General features: G+C 43.1%; 2 protein-coding genes across 5 annotated transcripts in view; both read left to right on the forward strand.

Annotated features, from left to right (window-relative positions):
- Positions 1-588: 588 nt before the first annotated feature.
- Positions 589-3,593, forward strand: rsad2 (radical S-adenosyl methionine domain containing 2). The gene is made up of 6 exons (XM_079528000.1): positions 589-708; positions 844-1,005; positions 1,370-1,599; positions 2,098-2,247; positions 2,806-2,838; positions 3,097-3,593. The coding sequence occupies exons 2-6, from the start codon at positions 846-848 to the stop codon at positions 3,259-3,261; spliced, it is 738 nt and encodes a 245-aa protein (XP_079384126.1). The 5' UTR covers positions 589-708; positions 844-845; the 3' UTR covers positions 3,262-3,593.
- Positions 3,594-4,307: 714 nt separating this feature from the next.
- rnf144aa (ring finger protein 144aa) overlaps positions 4,308-20,565 on the forward strand; it is a 51,730-nt gene continuing 35,472 nt past the window's right edge. For 2 of the 4 annotated variants that reach the window (XM_079528842.1, XM_079528843.1), the window contains exons 1-2: positions 4,311-4,468; positions 4,941-5,012. The gene's annotated coding sequence lies outside the window, so the exon portion shown is untranslated. Of the gene's footprint in view, positions 4,469-4,940; positions 5,013-20,565 lie in introns of all 4 variants that reach the window. The other 2 variants (XM_079528841.1, XM_079528844.1) reach the window with 2 other exon arrangements.

Raw genomic sequence — 20,565 nt, forward strand, 5'->3', positions numbered from 1 at the left:
CTTCATTTCATTTGTTGTTTGCAAATTTGCATTTTTAAGTAAATGGAAACCTATTGGTCAAATGAGAATCAGTCACTGCACAGCAGCGTCCACCAGTGGCCCACAAACAACCCAGGCCCAGGCCACAGCCCCCCTCCCGGACTCCTCTGTTTCATTTTCGTTGTATACAAACTGGTGGTGGGCTAGTATGATGACTTTGCAGTTTGCACTTTCAGAAAGGAAAGGGATTCCTATTAAGTATCAAAGTTATAGCATATGTTTCGTTTCAGCAAAGTCAGGTGGTCTTGTCATATTTACAGAGCTCAGCTGACAGGATTCTATTTAAGGTGCCCGGGCTGCACCACCATCCTGCAGTTTGAATGTACATGATCCGTTCCAAGATGTTTTGCTCTCCAGCAGTCATGTCTCTGAAGATGCTCCTGCAGTTTTGCATCAGGATATTTTCAAGTTTCTTCTCCAATGCGCAGGCCTGGATAACGGGTGGCTTGCAGGAGAAAGGGGGGTTTGCAGGTGGAACAACTACACCTGTGAACTGCAAATTGGATCCAAAGAAAGCAGTCGAGAGCGCAACGACCCCGACAAGTGTCAATTATCATTTTACGCGCAAGTGCAACTACAAATGTGGCTTTTGTTTCCACACTGCGAAAACGTCGTTTGTCTTGCCTATAGATGAGGCAAAGAGGGGTCTCGAACTTCTGCAGAAATCTGGTAAATGTGTGTGTGTGTGTGTGTATATATATATATATATATATATATATATATATATATATACACACATTTATTTATTCATTTAAGTCATTTAGATTTCCCAAAACCGTATGCTCATCTATTGTTGTCCATTAGGCATGGAAAAGATCAACTTCTCCGGTGGGGAGCCGTTCCTGCATGACAAAGGAGACTTCCTTGGGAAGTTAGTTCAATACTGCAAACAAGACCTGAAGCTGCCAAGTGTCAGCATTGTCAGCAATGGAAGCATGATCAAAGAAAACTGGTTCAAGAAATATGGTAAGAGTTCTCATCTTTCAAACACTATGAACTGTATGTAACACAGACAATATACTATACTATGTATAAAAATAATGAAATAATATGTCACTAGGCCTATTATTATTATTATTATTATTATTATTATTATTATTATTATTATTATTATTATTACAGTTGAATGTATTTATTTAAACAAATATTCTACAGTAGGTGGCAGTATTTTCACAACAAGGGATATTACTTTTGTATTTGTATTATTGAAAAGAATATCCGGCATATTTGCCTGCAAAATAACAAATAAGGCATGATCGCACACTCTCTTCCCTTTCTGTCTCTCCTTCTCACACACATTATTCACTCATTCTCTGTCCCTCACTCTCAGGTGAATATCTGGACATACTGGCCCTTTCCTGTGACAGCTTTGACGAGGAGACCAATCAGCTCATAGGCAGAGCTCAGGGCAGGAAGAGCCACCTGGACAACCTCTACAAGGTCCGCAACTGGTGCCAGCAGTATAAGGTGGCGTTCAAGATCAACTCCGTCATCAACACCTTCAATGTGGACGAAGACATGAGGGAGCACATTGCTGAGCTCAACCCTGTCCGCTGGAAGGTATGAACCAAGACAGCACAAAAATAAATAAGTTATATTTGCGGTTAACGCACGTGTGCCTACACACGGTACAATCCTCAGTTTTAATGCAATTTAGATTGTACTACGGTAACCTTGCGGGTCCATTTGGTTACGTTTGTATAATTTGGATGAACACTCAGGATTTGAGTGAACACTTTTCAACTTATCTTTATATAATTGGTCCTCACTAATAAAATGTTCACCTTTTTTTCCCTACTCGGTCTGTGTCTGTGGGCAGTTCTGAAACCTGTGCATCGGCAAGATTTTTTTTAAAATATTTAGATTTTTATTATCATGAGAATGATGGCTTCCATTTGTGTTAGGACAATGTTTGTGTTTACACACACCCTCAAAGCTGGACATATAGGAGGGGCTAGCGCCCCTCAAAAATGGTGGCATTTTATCATGATCATTAGTGAGGACCAATTATATGAAGACTATATGAATCACCCACTGATTTGTGCTTGCTGCGTTTAGGTGTTCCAGTGCCTGCTGATCCACGGGGAGAATGCAGGGGAGGATGCTCTGAGAGAGGCAGAGAGGTTTCTCATCAGTGACCAACAGTTTCAGGACTTTCTGGACAGGCATAGCAGCATCACTTGCCTCGTACCCGAGTCCAATCAAAAGGTGAGACTTGGGCTTCGTACACACCTACACAACAAATGTTCGGTCCGTGTGTGATGTCTGATTGCTGTTTCATTGCTGCTCCAATTCATTTTCAATGGGAGTCACATGGTTTGACCAAACATTTTTGTTTGATGAGCGGGGAGCAATCAGCAATCAGCGATCAAACACAAATGTTTGATCAAACCATGTGACTCCCATTGGAAAAGCATTGTGGTGGCCCAAAAAAACAAAAAAACGACCAAACATTGCTTGATTGGTGTTTGGTACGTGTGAACTAGGCCTAGGACATGCCAGGAACTAACCGACAACACTAATTGTATCCACCATTCCAAAACGTGCCAAAGTACCAAAATAATATATGTCTGTGTTGTTATTCATACTCACCATGTTTTGTACCCTAATCGCTCCATGGGAATATGAATGGATTTTCTTATCTCCTCTTGGGAGTACAGCAACATGTGAATTGTGAAAGAGAATTACTTCTTGGATGATATTTTATTTGTAAAACCAGGTTGCAGACAGAAACAATAATTTTGACTAAGAATTGTGTCTTTTCAGATGAGGGATTCTTACCTTATCCTGGATGAATATGTAAGTAGGCCTACTTAATATAATATATTAACTTCTTTATGTGCAGTGTGCACGCCGCCAATATAATTCAGAACATTGGAAATTAAAGGACGTAGAAATTGTGACATTTAATATGCTATCATTTTAACTAATTCATTTGAACAATGGCTGAGCTTTTCTTTTCTTATCGTTTGACCCTTATTGCTGTCAACATCAAAGTACCCACAGAGAGACAGAGTAGCATTTAATATGAACTGTTCCTGTTTTGCCCTTTTCCAGATGCGTTTCCTGGACTGCAGAGAAGGACGGAAGGACCCGTCTAAGTCCATCCTTGATGTTGGTGTGAAGGAGGCCATTTCTTTCAGTGGCTTTGATGAGAAGATGTTTCTAAAAAGAGGGGGGAAATATGTGTGGACCAAAGCTGATATGCAGCTTGAGTGGTGAAACTCAGCTGCTCAAGAATTGTACGTTACTGGAGTGAATGCTAATTTGCACATTTGACATTTTCATTACCTTATGTTTATTTAAATCTGTTACATTTTGTAGTTTTCCTCTATATCCTTGTGTCTGAAAATCTTCCCACCAGAGGGTGCTGCGGTCCAACTGTGCACAACCCTGGGTTCCCTTTTTGTAAAATGTAATATAATAATAATAAGCTAATATTAAGGTTTCTCACATCATTTTGCTGTCTTGTTGCTTTATTAGATGAAACTTTTACCTATTTTTTTAATCCTTTTTTATAGTATATTTAAGCTCCTTTGCACAACAGAACTGTGATAAAAACCTGTACATGTACCTTTGATATTGTTGAATTAAATAAATATTTGAAAAATGTATTGTTAATTTGTTAACAATTATCTATATTCATAGGCTAACACCAACCTCCCCTTACAGGAGATATATGCTTTACAATTTTACACAGACACTCACACTTGTATAGCCAAACATGTTATACATGATTTGTAGCATGGAGATTCCATAATACAAGATGCAGTCTTGTTGACTACATCTCTGCAACACCAAGACAAAAACTCCAAAGGAACCAAAGTAACCCTTGTTAAACTGGACTAGTAAAATCTACTAAATCTGCCAGAGCAAAAATAATTAGCTCCAGTGAGTCTGGCTATGCCAGGCTAAAACTGGACAGACTGGACAAAGGTATTAATATGATACCAATTTGATATTGTACATTTCATTACTTTAATTATTAAAAGAATAACAAAATATATGGGACGAGACCCTCTTGTACGAATTGTTAAACCTGAAATGTCAGGACAGCTCAGTTACGCCAGCTTTTAAACTATATTTTCTTCTTGACATTTGTAATATACGTACGGTCAATATTAAAGCACAAATGGCTGCCCATATTGTCTATCCACAAGCCTGTTACCCTGCTGTGGTATTATTTGATGTGATAATATAATGTTGACAGAGTCACTTGGACGGAAGAGGGCGCTACCGTTCGTGGAATGTACAAAGTGACGCTTGTTTCTCCTGGCACTGGCAGCAGACTAGCAGAGCTGAAGAGACAGGAACGCACACACTCTCTCTCTCTCTCTCTCTCTCTCTCTCTCAGACAAATGGCGTCCCTCCAGTGCGAAGCAGCTGATTCCCCACTGAGGAGGAGAGCCGCGGCAGTATCTGTTTAGAGGTAAACACACCACCGCCCACGGATGTTTGCTACACCATAGCGGCATATTGCTGTATGCAGGAAGACTTCTTTCTGTAGGAAAACAGGGCTGACTAGCTGTTGGGGCGGTGCATTGTACTGTAACCGAGGCTTTAGCACCACCGCTCCTGTGTGCGATACTGTAAACCAGGGAGGAAGATACTGTCAGTCAGATACAGTTTGTGATTTAATTTGCCCACAGTTCGGTTTGCGTTGGTATTGTCTGCGTTTCACCGGGGCCTGCCTTATTGTTTATTGTAAGCGCTAATAAGGCGACGGGTCAGCGGACGTTCCCACCCCCGGACGTTGGGGAGGAGGATTCATAATAATGAACAACATGGGCATCATCATCACCCATTGCGTGGTATTCTGTAAGCAGCCAGGGTGCTGCTGCTGATACTCTCTTGACTGACGACTATAGTTGGGTCACATCATCTTCGTTAATCCAATTCAGGAGATCACGGCGGCTTGTCGTTCCAAATCCTCCTGGACCCGATCAAGAGACTGCGTTATCTCAACAAGCCAGGTAATATTTGGTGTTTGTATGCGTTTATTGCGTTCTGTGGCCTGGCATTGACTGCAGTGTTAATGCAACTTCCAGGTCTGTCTCACATGAAAGACCAGATTTTCTAGTACCTGTCGTCTTTACAAGGCGGGCAGGTTTGTGTTTATGAGCTTTAGGCAGTTGCTGCATACTGCTTGTTAGCCAGTTCTACCCCAGTGAGTGGTTATTTGAACTGGGAGACCCCCACCCTGACAAGCAAATAAAGCAATGTTGTAGGAGTACAATTGCAGTCGAGGCATTACACTCTTAAGTGTGTGTGTGTGTGTGTGTGTGTGAGCAACATGCTATTTATATCATATCGGCTAATTATACAGCTGCTGTTTACTTTCACTCATATTACCTTTCTCCAAATGTTGTCTTCAAGACAAATTTGAGCATATACCAATTATCTGTCTGTTCAATCTATAACATTTCAAGTCTTAATTGAATAAAACATGGCAAAACACACAGCCTGTTGGTTCTCTCAGATGTTTCACTCATTTAGTTCTTGAGAAGAGAGAGAGAGGGAAAGAACTGTTTTGTTGCCACCACTTCACAGTCATCAATATCACGTGACACACACACACACACACACACACACACACACACACACACACACACACACACACTGATTGATTGAGCACACATTCAGGTGCACATGCAAGTACAGTATTTTGCATGTGCGGCTGACTGTTACCCTGTATGCACTTGAAATAGCAGCAAATAGCAGATCTACAAGCTCATAACGTGTCACGGTGCAAGGCTATTTGACATATAATGACCTACTGTATACAGGGCTGCGTGTAGTTAATTCAAGTGCACTACAGTGTTGAATCTCAACTTTTCATGTAGAAATGGTTCACACAAGTGTGACATGCATGAAGTGGATGGCTCCACTAAGCTGTGAAAGGTCAGCCGGTGCCATGCCATTTCCCTTTTAAGCAGCAACCGAGCAACTGCTACCCTCTAGGTGCCTAGGGCACTGTGGGCATGCAACCACGCTACTACAGAGCAATTTTGTGTCTAGGCGTCTAGGGCACTGTGGGAATGCAACCACGCTACTACAGAGCAATTCTGTGTCTAGGCGTCTAGGGCACTGTGGGCATGCAACCACGCTACTACAGAGCAATTCTGTGTCTAGGCGTCTAGGGCACTGTGGGAATGCAACCACGCTACTACAGAGCAATTCTGTGTCTAGGCGTCTAGGGCACTGTGGGCATGCAACCACGCTACTACAGAGCAATTCTGTGTCTAGGCGTCTAGGGCACTGTGGGAATGCAACCACGCTGCTACAGAGCAATTCTGTGTCTAGGCGTCTAGGGCACTGTGGGCATGCAACCACGCTACTACAGAGCAATTCTGTGTCTAGGCGTCTAGGACACTGTGGGAATGCAACCACGCTACTACAGAGCAATTCTGTGTCTAGGCGTCTAGGGCACTGTGGGCATGCAACCACGCTACTACAGAGCAATTCTGCGTCTAGGCGTCTAGGGCACTGTGGGCATGCAACCACGCTACTACAGAGCAATTCTGTGTCTTTGCGTCTAGGGCACTGTGGGAATGCAACCACGCTACTACAGAGCAATTCTGTGTCTAGGGCACTGTGGGAATGCAACCACGCTACTACAGAGCAATTCTGTGTCTAGGCGTCTAGGGCACTGTGGGAATGCAACCACACTACTACAGAGCAATTTTGTGTCTAGGCGTCTAGGGCACTGTGGGCATGCAACCACGCTACTACAGAGCAATTCTGTGTCTAGGCGTCTAGGGCACTGTGGGAATGCAACCACGCTACTACAGAGCAATTCTGTGTCTAGGCGTCTAGGGCACTGTGGGAATGCAACCACGCTACTACAGAGCAATTCTGTGTCTAGGCGTCTAGGGCACTGTGGGAATGCAACCACGCTACTACAGAGCAATTCTGTGCTGCACGATGCTGAGCGGGCCATAATAATACCTGACAGAGAGTGACGAGGTCCATTTCTAACATATATTATTCTATTCTTTCAGTGTGTCCGTGTGTCTCACACTGTGTAATTGACTGAACTTGCTCCCCTGGGAGAAAGGTCAATGTGTGTATATCCTGAAGAGTGTGAGAGTACTGCTCAATGAATTGTCACTCACTGTGCTGCAAAGACTTTAATGTACGGCTAGAATAACAACATGGCAACATTTGTGAAGCCTTTTCATTGTTCATTTGATTCTGTGCAGCAGTATTCTATGCACCTAGTTTTATCCAATAAAAAATGGTAGTACATCAAGATTTACATTTAAGTAAATTAGTTTGAATCTTAAAGACTTCGTTTTTGTTACATCTTATATTGTTTCAATTGGGCAGAAACCTTTCTATTTGTTCCTTTTTTTTCATGTTTGTAAATGAATGCCCTACTTCACCATACCACTACTGTACATTCATGTCACACAAATGTAGCAACAATAGGAAATCTACATTTTGAAAAGACAAAATAATAACTACATTGGATCCATTGGACATGCAAGGTTTCCAACCGACCGAGTGACGATATACGAGTACACACGGGCGTACTATTCTTTGGCTTTGTTTCCTCACATTGTGGCAGCAATAACGATAACAAAAGAGGTCATTAATTAATTATTACCAGAAGTATTAATTAAAGTGTCTGGTGCCCGTTTGTGTGGGGTGTGCGTAGCTACTTCTGTGTGTGTGGTAGGCAGTTAGGCATAGTGTCTGTCTTTCGTAAACCTGATTGTCTTGGGAGTGGGGAGTCAGACATTACCCTTTTCAAAGCCTACTGTCTATGGTCTTGTCATTCATGAACCTGAGTGTGTGTACTCACTTTTTCAATCTTTTTTTTTTGCAAGAACATAAATATCTCGTATATAAGCTGTATCCTAGTATCTGTACCCATGGTTGTTAACTCGACAGGTTTTCTTTCCCATTGATTCCCTGTGGAATTCACTGTTCAGCTTTAACACACGCACACGCGCACAGTGCACACACACACACACACGAATAGAGCACAAATAATGTGGCAGACAGTAGGTGAGGTGATGGAGCATTGGAGCTATTCCATTCTCTTTTGTCCTACATGAGCAAGCCGTAACCAAGAGCAAGCCGTAACTATGAGGGTCCAGGGAATAAACATGGTTTGTAGAAACAGTAGTGCATTTTGTGGAGTGACCAGCAGTCAGCTGGCTCCCAGAGGGAAGAGGGGAAGGGTTTGCTTAAGAGAGAAGGAATGTGAGTTTTCTTTCAATGGGATGTGGTGCGGTTATGATGCCCAGAACACAGTGTGTCTGCCAGGCCTTGAGGAACACTAACACATGTACGTTATGCAGTACTATACTATATAGTATCGTATAGCACAATACTGTAAGTCCATGTGAACAATAAACACTGCCACAGTGTATAGCTTTCATGTTTCTGTCCTATAGGCAGGCTGTGGTTATGTAAACTTGGTTCTGTAATCTGTTGTGCTGTGATCAGTTCAAACAGCAGTGGCCCTCACTAATAAGTCCTCACCTTTTTATTGTGCAATGTGTACCTACCTACACCTACCTACCTAAGCATTTTCATGGGCCTATTTGACCTGAGTGAGTAAGAGAGAGAGAGCGAGAGAAACGCACAAAATGTCTTTCTGTGATGCTGGCGATGAACAGTGTGTTTTAGTACAAATACAAAAAGTACAAATAACTTTTGCTGCTTAGCAACAAAGTTGTGGGTTATTTGAGGTTAGTATTTTCTTTGGTTGGTCCTCTAAGAACTGAAGCATTGTAGACTAGTTTGTTGAAAAATGAAATGTGTTAAGTGCATAATGTAACGTTTCTAGCACTAGTAGCAGTCTACAGAAAACATTGGTGAAGCTTTATTAGGCTACACCGATATGGAGGAAAAGTGTCGCGAGACTGTCCACCGTTTCCTGTCTGGCAACCAAATCTCACGATACCTCAGAGATAGAATGATGTACAGTACTGTGCACATCCAAAAGCAAGTTATTGGAAAACAACCTGTGATATGTCTTCTTTTATATTCCCGAGCCGATTATATGACAAAGGTCACAATTGTTCATAAATGGTGTTTGTTCATGAGCTGGTCCAGTCGGCTCCATCCACTGAAATGTATTTCATCGAACTTCCGGTGCGAGATTTGCCACCGAGAGCATCATGGCGCAGCCCAGTCACGTGACCATGACGTTTCCTTGTGTAAACTTCCTTGGTTTTAGGACTTCATATCGTTGCACTGTATTCAATATAGATCTAAGCATGACCTTTTTAGGTAGTTGTGTCTATTAAGTTACATTGTTGGCTCTGCCAACAGTAGTACACTTTATTTCTGTCCCTCAGCATTAGTGGGGTGTCATGTTGTACTTGTGTCTGGTGAACTAATGGGGACTCCCATACTCACTGGCACTGCTGTAAGTTTGTGCTCGGCATCCAAAGGGGATCCTGTGTTAATGTCTTGAGAGGTTAGATTCAAGATCCATGAGTTTGTTTGAAGTACACAAGTCAAATATTTCTTTCAGGTCATCTTTGTAGTAACAAGACAAAAAAAAAAAAAAATGGCAATAGAGTAAGAATAGTAATGGTGTCTGTAAAATAAAGTATACAGTTAATAGCAAACTGTGAGATGCCTTTGTTAGGTGTGCATGGGTTGTGCATGGGTTCTACCGCTAAATATTATGTGTACATTTAATATTTAACTTTGTGTATAAAATTACGAATGTCAAGTGCCTCCATATAGGATGGATGTGTTCAATCGTGTGTTTAATCGGCAAGCCAGCAACAAGCCTGTAGTGTCTATTGTTTCTAAGCCTGGTTGCCTGGTGGAAAAGCTATCCTGGAGCCTGCTGGTCTGGACCTTGAGGCTTGCGAACCGCTTGCCAGATGGCAGCAGCTGAAATGATCTATGATTGGGGTGGCTGAGGTCCTTGATAATCCCGCACCGCAGGCTCATACTGACAAAAGTCACACAACGATCTGTGTATAATATGCTTGATGGAGGGAAGCTCACATCCACTGATGCTCTCTGGGCTGGGCTGGGCTGGGCTCGCTTGGAACGGTTGATCCCTAGCATCCCTATTCTGTTCTGACTGTTTTCGGTGAAACGATTTTGAGACTAGAGCGGACCAACTTTTCTCAGTAGGCCTATAGAGAAGATTGTGTGCACATCTCATGCCTGTATTTAGACCAGGTGCTGGACATCAAGGCATCAAGGAGAACATGAAACATCCGCACACTGTTTTTAAGCTCCGGCGCACAGGCAGGCCGAGACGGACATGCACTAGAAAATGTGAGTGACACACCTTCTGGTCAAATGCAGACGGGTAACTTAGTAATTAAACCCCAATTACCCCTCCCTTTCCTCATTACATTAAGTAAATCTTGTTAGACTGGTCTCACTGAGGGACGACTCAGGGGGTGTGGGGGCACGGCGGTGGGGGCACGGCGGCATCAGCACCGGATGGAAGCCTCTCGCCCACGTTTCCCCAACGACAGACACGCAGCTTGTCTCAGTTACACTGAGAAAAACACAAAACTGTAGTTTCTCCCATCTTAAATTATACAATGAACACATTATTTGTCTATACATCGGTGGGATTGGTAAGGCTTCAGTGGTTTGAAGTGTTGGCTCCATGCATTCAGGTTGCCAAGGATTATGCAACACCATTCACTTTTAGCGGAGTGTTGTCAATGGGGGGGATGTTGTGTGACAGCAGTCATCTGAGTGGTGTGTGTGTGTGGCGCAGTGGTAGTTTCTTCAAGAGCAAGTCATTTGAACATCCACTGTATACTGCATAGTGTAGCCTGCCTGATAAATGTATGGTGATATAATTTTATAAAACGAGTAAGGTACAGTGAGTGTAGTAGTGGTAAGTAGAGTGTATAGGTGTGCAAACAACGCCATCAATATACACAGACATTGGTGTAGTATGGTGTAGTCAGTGACTAGTGAGTGACTCCTAGAAATTGGAATACCATGGCATGTATAGTCAAAGTTTTAGAATTGCGCCTTCCCTGTGTTCTCCCATGCAGTCCTGCATTGAGCATCTCTAAGACAGGTCAATCTGGTAAGGTGACACCTGGTATACTGCTGACTGGACTGGAGTATACATTACACTTTACACCTGGTATACTGCTGACTGGTGGTGTGTATAGTATATACATTACACTTTCCAGGACTTGGCATTTTAAACAATGGGAATTGCAACCAAACTGCAGGAGGATTCACTGCGCAGTGCGGAATGGTCTGAACCAAACTAGCACACTTCCTGTTTGTCCAAATGTATTTTTGATGAATGAAAGTCTGTAATTGAATATCTGGATGTTTAATCATATTTGTATTGAGGCGTTTTGTTTTGTCCTCTTTGTAGAACACTGTTGCGGCTGTCTAAGGATAGGGACGGGACTGTAGCAACTCATAATGTAATAACTGCTAATGGCTCATAATGTAGTAATTTAAATGTAATAAAAACTCATAATGTAATCGGCTCATAATGTAATAAAAAAATGAGCGCATAACGTAATAACATATTTTTCTATAATGTAATAATGTAATAATGTGTTACATTATGAACGAACACATAGCAGCTCATAATGTAATAAAAGTTCAGAATCATAATGTAATAATGGCCCATGTTGTTGAGAAAAGTCACACTGTCATTTATTACCTCTATTGACAAAGATAGACTTTCTTAAGGCCCATATTGTTGAGAAGTCTTACACTGTCATATTTATTACCTGTATTGACATATGTACAAATATATCATGGCCAGTGATCAGTGTCATGATCAGTAGGCTATCATGGTATATACATAATAGATAACGTAAAGAGAAAATCTTGATGCAGCGTTGCACGCGTGCATGCAGGCCTACCCACCCAAAACTGCAGTTCTGGCTTAGCCACTGAAGTACAGTATAGTACGAGTACAGTTTGACTATACATACTTGTAGGCCTACAGTACATTACAGAGTACAGTACAGAAGTACATACTTTTACAGTACGATTACAGTACACTATGCGTACAGTATGTGTACAGTAGGCTACAAGTACAGTACAGTACAGCACAGTGTGAGTACAGTTTACAGTATGACTACATACTTGTACAGTACTGCACCACTAACTACAACAGTAGCACCGGGCCAGCACCCTGGGCGCGTTCCTGGGGGTCTTGATGATCCGGGGAACCCCGCACAGTACACTACAATACAGTAGAGTACAGTAACTATAACAATAAATGCATATTTGTACCGCTCAGTTCAGACAGGAGTGATGTTTTTCTTTTTCATGTGATTGAACACACTAGCACAGGAAGTTTTGTGTCGCAAATGAACCAGATAAACGCTGTTCCAACTTCCAAGTGACATCCATCCTTTGTATGGTTCCAATGTAAACACATGTATTGGAAAATGTGATGTTTCTTAAAATACTAACAAGAAATGATGACAGTGATATTTGTCAGGTGAAACAAGCACTGTCTCCCTTGTGCATCTGTCCCCCTTTTTAACTTTTTCCTGCTCTCCAGTTAGCTCATATCATTAGGGTGTTATCATGCGCTCCGTGCTGCTGTGTTTATATATCTGTATCTTTGTCTATGGTATTGGGTGCAGAGTTTGGTCTAGGTGCAGAGTTCCGCTGTGCGCGTGTCATCGCTTAGGAGGCAGCCAATCATGACTAGGTCGCTACTACGCGATTGGCTGGCATTGGTTTTTATTACATTTAAATTACTACATTATGAGCCATTAGCAGTTATTACATTATGAGTTGCTACAGTCCCGTCCCTATCCTTAGACAGCCGCAACAGTGTTCTACAAAGAGGACAAAACAAAACGCCTCAATACAAATATGATTAAACATCCAGATATTCAATTACAGACTTTCATTCATCAAAAATACATTTGGACAAACAGGAAGTGTGCTAGTTTGGTTCAGACCATTCCGCACTGCGCAGTGAATCCTCCTGCAGTTTGGTTGCAATTTCCATGTTTACAAAATGCCAAGGCGACTGTGGCTCAAGAGGTAGAGCAGGTCGTCCAATGATCCATGGGTCGGCGGTTCGAATCCCGGCTCCTCCTGTCCAAATATATGGGGGACTCAAATCCCCATATATGGGGATTTGAGTCCCCCATGCGTTCCACACCACCACACGGAGTGCAGTGCCCGGTGTCGAGTCCCATAGATATTAAAAAAAATAGATGCCTCATTGGGCGTTGCAGTTCGTTGGAGCAATATGTGTGCAAGAGGGGGCGGAAGTGCGCAGGAAGTGTAAGGGCGTCTATGTCAGGGCCCAAATGATCACCCCCAGATCTCAATATATGGAGCTGGCCTGTTCTGACATCACAATGATGCGCGACCTCATCCTTTATTAGCCAATTGATCACACCTGATCACCCCCCAACGGGCACTGAAGCCACTGATCACACCTACTGTAGATCTCCATATATGGAGCTGGCCTGTTCTGACATCACAATTATGTTCTGACGTCACATTGATGCACAGCCAGGCAGGCAGCCAGGCACACACAAAGCTACTTAATGAAGTGGTTGCACCACTTCAAAAGGAAAAAAGAAGAGAAAATATTTTGGGATTTTTTTTTTTAATCTTTTGAAATAATAATGAAAATCCAAATTTAGGAAACAAACAAAAATAATGGAGTATTTACTTGCGACTCATAAAAATTGGTCAACGACCCACGTATGGGTCCTGACTCCTGACCCACTGTTTCCGAAACACTGCACTAGGCTATGGGCTCAGTGTAAAATAACAATCAGAGTTACAGTCCTGAAAGGCTTGGGAACCCCTGGAACGCCCTTGGGGTCCCTGCACCCCATTGAGAACCAGTGGCCTACACATTATGTATCATAGATCAATGCTCGATACATACGAGCAGCTTTTTAACCATCTATCACCCAAGCTTTGACAATCCTGTATTTTACACTTGGATCAATCCTGGCATACTGTGATGTTAGATTGTGCTCCATATATACAACCTTCTCAACTGCCAACAAGCCTGAGGCAAGGCTGAGGCAAGGCTGAGGTATGTGCTGTTCAGAATGTAAAGAGCTACAGTTGGAGACCATCGATATTGTCCTTTTCTTTTTGCTGAGGTTTGCGTGATCTGCGCAAAACCCCTTTTGGTGTTTTAAACATTATGTTATAATTTAGCTATTGAAAAATAGCAGATCTACAAGCTCATAGCGCGCCACCGAGTGGCGCGCTACGAGCTTGTAGGTCTGCTATTTTTGAAAAATCGTGAAAATATTTATTTCAGAAAACTGGAGGATTTAGAAGGATTTTTTTAAATTTTGAGGTCAGGCCTAAATGGGTCAAATGATAAGGGACAATATCGGTGGCACCCAACTGTAGGTCTGCGTAATGTACCCTCTAAATGGCAACCATCCTTTGATGTACTGTGTCTTTAGAAAGAACCACCATCAATTGTGGCAACATACGGCAGAACCTGAGGCCCATTATTACTGAATCATTTTATTTTTTTGCTTGTTTTTTTTCTGAGGGAAGAAGAAATAAAGTAGCCTCTCATCGTCCGATAAACATCTCGGTTACGACAAGGCCAGGCGGCCAGCAAGGCAAGCACGTCACCCATAATAAGCTTATGTAATGTAATCAGTGAAAAGCAAATCAAGCATCATTGTTGTGAACCTGTCACCATGCTGCTGTTCTTTCGTTCTCATTCTGTCTTTGCTCTTTTTGATGTGCAAAGCTACATGGCGACCTCTGCCTTTTCTTTTTTAATGTTCCTGTGTGTGTGTGTGTGTGTGTGTGTGTGTGTGTGTGTGTGTGTGTGTGTGTGTGTGTGTGTGTGTGTGTGTGTGTGTGTGTGTGTGTGTGTGTGTGTGTGTGTGTGTGTGTGTGTGTGTGTGTGTGTGTGTGTGTGTGTGTGTGTGTGTGTGTGTGTGTGTGTGTGTGTGTGTGTGTGTGTGTGTGTTCATTCATCAAACCAACAACAGGACGTCAGCGCATTTCCTAAGGTAGTCCTCAGTTTCCTCCTTCCTGCTCCCCAGTGATGGGACTTGGGGAGCTGAGAGGAGAGACTATGCCCGTTATTTTTTAAACGAGCAGCTGCAGTGAGATGAGTAAAGGCCTGCAATGGAGGAGGAGGTGGGTGGGGGGGGGGGACAGAATGTGCTGTCTTGTATATAAAACCTTTTTTCTTTTTTACTTAGTCATCCTGTGGTGCGGTGTGAGCCAGCAGAGAACCTGCTGTGTTAGGCTTTCTAACAGGACGTCTAGGCCACAGAGAGACATGAGGAATTCGAATGAGTGCGGAATAAGAGAAGCCCGTATCGGACTACAATGACCAATTCAGTTGTGCATTTTCTGTAAAAGGAGTAGGATCACAAAAAAAAGGTTTGGTTTGAAGTTGCGAACTTCCAGCGGAACTGCATGCAGTGGACGTGACCTTGTGTGGTGTCCGTCTATGGGCATTTGTCATCGTGACGCATGATGGCACTCCTGCATTGGTCGTCCTTGTACAGTACCGTTTAGTCGTACTGATAAATGCAACTAAAATCTTCTTGTGTCCTTGACGATGTGGAGTTGCACTGTTGGAACGATGGCTATAGCATGTTTCAGCTTCTCATGGAGTCGATGCAGTGGAGAGACACTGGCATGGCAGATGGCACAGAAGACTATTGTTGAATGTTTTCTTTATCATTTACCGCCCTTTTCCAATTTTCAGGCATTTCTGGAATTGCTTAATGTGTTGTGAATGGCTTCGCTCTATTACTCGGTGAGATTATACCACCATGTCCCACAGATTAGTCTGTGTATGAGTGCCTCTCTGTAGGAGAGGCTCTCTTCCTTCCATGAAAACTCTTATTGTCCAGTGCTGTGAGAGTGCTGCTCCTTACGCAGCAGTCACATATGCATAGCAGAATGTGTTAAGGCCGTTTCAGACGGGAGGCGAGTGACGCAGGCGTTCTCGCCTGGATCAGCGATGCGTCTGCTCATGAGGGGCGTGGGACGAGAGCACTTGCACAAACAAGAATGCGCGCGACAATTTCACGGGGCCATGCTCGTTTCCGTCAGCGCCCCTCGACTTCTTTGCACGTCCAAAGGGATCGCCTGCCTCTCATTAAAAATGACCAGGCGCGTCAGTCGCTTCCCATCTGAAAAGGCCTTTAATAATTTTGCTTTGTACTACTTGGAGAGGATTTGTCAATAATAGATGTTTTTTACGAAGAAATTCACTTGAAAAAAGACAACGCTGCTTCACCTTAATTGACTTGGAATTGAATTTGGTGACATGGAAGTGCACAGATAGATTAAAATATTGTAATTTTGCTTAATAGTAGGAGCTTCTCATTGCAGAACTTTGAAGACACAGACTCTTTCCATAGAGTTTCCCTTGACATGGTATTGTTGTGTGTGTGTGTGTGTGTGTGTGTGTGTGTGTGTGTGTGTGTGTGTGTGTGTGTGTGTGTGTGTGTGTGTGTGTGTGTGTGTGTGTGTGTGTGTGTGTGTGTGTGTGTGTGTGTGTGTGTGTGTGTGTGTGTGTGTGTGTGTGTGTGTGTGTGTGTGTGTGTGTGTGTGTGTGTGTGTGTGTGTGTGTGTGTGTGTGTGTGTGTGTGTGTGTGTGTGTGTGTGTGTGTGTGTGTGTGTGTGTGTGTCAGGGGACACCAAGGACTTCTTAAAGGGAAATCAAGGCAATGTTTGCTTATGTATATCAGCATTTGGCAGTTGCCGTTAGTAAACACATTCAAAGTTATTTCAGTGTATTCACTGTTTGTTTGGTAGCCCAAAAAACACATCCTTGTCTATCCAAACAAACCGTGAAAACACCAAAATACAGCGAGAGGATAATGTGTTTGCAAACAGCACCACACTACTCCAGACAGTGGCTGATAACTGCTGGCATAGAGGGAAATGATTGGTAAAAATGTAATTACTTTTTGGTTATGTAAACCATGCATGGGCAACTGGCGGCCCAGGGACCTTCACTTAACGCGGCCCGCAGGTTAATATCAGAATACTGATATATTATTGATTTGCAAACATGACCCGCTTTAATTACTATTAGTAGCTTAATGAGTAGCATTACAAATTGTTATTGTCCTCTTTTATGTCCAATGTATTTGTATGTAGTTCACTAGAATTTCGCGGGCCTTTGGCCCGCTCATCCCAGAGTTGCGTTGCCCCGCGTTGCGATACAGAAGTCCACAGATACAGAAGTCCACAGTGACACGCGTTGTATGCAGCTGTTTTGTGTTGCAGCGCGTGCGCGCGTGTGCGTGTAGTGTTGTTGGTGTTGTTCTTATCCATATATGCGCCTTGGTTCGTCCCGTTTGTTCCACGCCAGGTGTAGATCTTTTCTGTGCTTGTTTTCATAGACGTGGCAACAAATTAGCAACAGTAGCCAATGGGAAAAAAGGATGCAGTGTTGCCAGGTCAGCGAGTTTTAAGCGTGTTGTAGTGTGTGTGAGCAGGGCTGGACGCTTAGCATTTTTCCAAGTAGCACGCAAATTATTTTAGGAGCACGATGAAAAGTTATGAAATAATGTGTTTGAGGGCCCTCCTATCCTATATACAGCTTTAGTCCCCACACGTCTCAATATTTGCCATTGACAATGAACAGAGAAATTAGGTCAAAATTCCGCAAAATATGACGTAAATTCAAATATATTATTATATATATATGTTTTGTAATTTAATTTGTTTTGTTTTGAATACTTTACTTATAAAAAAACCTGGCAACCCGCACCCCGTGGTCATTTTCCGCTAACCTGAGCGGGGCTCCCTAGCCTGCTGGAGGGGGTCACATCATCCCATGCACCCTCGAGAGGAAAAAAAAGGAAAATAAATGCAGCCTTGAGCCACCAATGTGGTGTTGTGGAGCTTGATCACCTCCTCCTCCTCCTTTCCCCAAATTGCCAATCCCAATAAATCCAAAAGTAGCCTAGTGTGAATACTTCCACAGCCTAATTACTAAAGGATGAACTATCAGTCTTCTCCAAAATCTTGACAACGCATTGTAAACAGAGACAGGAGCCGTGTGTGTGTCACACCAAAAGTGGTGACCTATAGAATCCTGTACATATAAGCATCACGCAATCGTCACCCCTACACAGCTGTCATTAATTAATGGTCTTGACTTGATTGCCTATGCGTTCAAGTTATATAGGGTGAAAAGCGTGAAATGCACAGGCTCATCTTACATCGCTGCTGGCTGCCACTGGCACTCTCTCTCTCTCGCTCTCTTCTCTGTCGCTGGGAGGAGGGGGGGGGGGGGGGGGGATTAGTTGCGCTGCCTTCGACAGTGCTATACTTCTCCAGCAGCGGTGCAGAATCGAGAGAGTGACACATTCTTTTGGATGTAAACTGCGCAACTTTTAGCTTTAAAGATCGGATTGTGTAGTCGCACCGGTGCTACAAAGTGAATTGTACAACTTGCACGGTGATATTTTAAGTCGCAAATGCGAGTACGTAGTCGCACTGTCGAGCCCTGTGTAGTGTAGTGCAATTTGCGCTGCATCGCGCGGCGATCCAAAATCCCCCCCCCGCGCACGCACACACACACACACTGTACGTAGCTGTTTGTTGTTGCAGCGCGCGCGTGTGCGTGTGGTGTTGTTGTTCGTATCCATATATGCGCCTGGGGTCGTCCCGCTTGTAGCACGCCAGGTGTCGACGCGGTCGTGTTTGCATGATTTGAACTGTCCAAGTTAGAGTCAGTGTGTGCGGTGTGTAATTCTTCTTCTTCTTTTGGTATGTGCAAAGCCATGTCTTTTCTAAGGCTCTGGGTATGTGTGTGTGGGTCACGTGGTGGGCTTTGAGCAAATGGGAGAGGGAATGTAGTGTTGCCAGGTGCGCGTATTGTAAGCGAGTGGTAGTGTGTGTAAGTAGCGTGTTGAATGGCATTTTTTCTGTGCTTGTTTTCATAGACGTGGCAACAAATTAGGCGGGGGTGTCGGTGCTTGTGGCGTGTTTGTGTTTATTATTGATATTGATATTGTTTGTGAGTGTGGACGGGAGCCGGCTTTAGTGGCAGTGCAATGACAATTTTTACGCGGGTGGTGTTGAGTGTGGGCGTGCGGCGCGACATGAGGAGATAGGCGTGGATCGACGCGGAGGGTAAGTCTGTGACGTCTTAGTGTGTTGTTGCAGTGTGTGTTGCTCCTGCTTCGGCTTCGGCACCCAGCGTGTCAGTGGCGTAGTAGCTGGTGACTTTGGGTATTGGGTTGCGTACATGTTTTCAATTGTATAATAGATAAAGTTTACATAACTATAATTAAAGGCATTTGAAAAGCATTTGAAATTAAATAAAAACTTTACTTTTCAGGATTACAATTGAAAAATAGCAAAAGGAAAAATCAGGATTTCAATTCAAATAATAGCAAAAATTGCTGATCTACAAGCTCAAAACTGCGACGTGTTTCGAGCTTGTAGATCGGCTACTTTTTGCTACGACAGTAATATGCAATGTGGCCCTCTGGAGTGAGTGAGGAACTATAGTGGCCCTCTCCATCATCAAAGTTGCCCACCCCTAATGTAAACGTTACATACATACTATGCCTTTACCAACACCAACTGTTCAAAGGTTGACGCCCATCCTGAACAAAGGCAGGCAGAGGGTCTATGAGGTTCTAGTGGCTCATAAGTGATGATTGAGAGGCATTCTTTTTGTTGAAGTTCATATGCAACATATTTATTTCCGGACAGCCCTATACTCATTATATCTTTAAGTACTCTACTGTGTCACTTGACACTACAGTATTTGAAGATTTTGAACGTGTGAGTGAGTGCGTGGTTTATGTGCACAAGACATTTGTGGAGAAGCTTTTGACGAAACGCCAGCAGCAATGCAAAGGCGATTTGCATTGCAAATGTGCATTAAGTACAACTAGATGAACTTGTCAACTCTAACCAGGAAATTCAGAATGCGAAATCAATTGCGTTGATCCACTAGTATTTGATCATATTACATGGTCGACGCACCAAAAAGTGACTGAATATATTGTGATGGGCGAGGGCGGTGCTTTAATAACCTGCTGCATACATGCATAGTAATACTGTGGAGATGTACTGTAGACTGTAGAGTGGAGCGACAATAGAAGACCACCCTGCGCTCATGGTCTCTGCGTCTGTCGACAAAAATTTACTCATTGTGGCAGTGCCATGCCTCCTTCACTTAGCTTTTAAAACGCTAATATGCGTGCCAGGCGTGGATTTGCCAAGAGGCTTTTTGGAAGGGAGAACGAGTCTCTTCCATGTACTTATAGCCTTGTTTTAAGTAGGCCTATACTCTGGCAATTGGAGAGTTGTGATTTTTATTTAGCTAGTCTATTTTTCTTTTCTTTTTTTTGAGTGGTGTACACCACTCCTACAACTGGCTTTGTTATTAGTTTACGTGTCTGTCCGTACCAAAAAAAATGAGCATGGTTGCTATGGTCACCCAGTTTACCCGGGTGTGATTTCAGCTTCGTTAGTTTACGTGTCTGTTCGTACCAAAATAAAAAAATCACACCCGTGTGAACTGAGTGGTGTAAGGTATTATATAGCCTGATCAGCTCTGATCTGACGTAATGTCTGACGTAATGA

The sequence above is a fragment of the Electrona antarctica genome, assembly GCF_951216825.1.
Source record: "Electrona antarctica genome assembly, chromosome: 18".
NCBI classification, from domain to species: domain Eukaryota; kingdom Metazoa; phylum Chordata; class Actinopteri; order Myctophiformes; family Myctophidae; genus Electrona; species Electrona antarctica.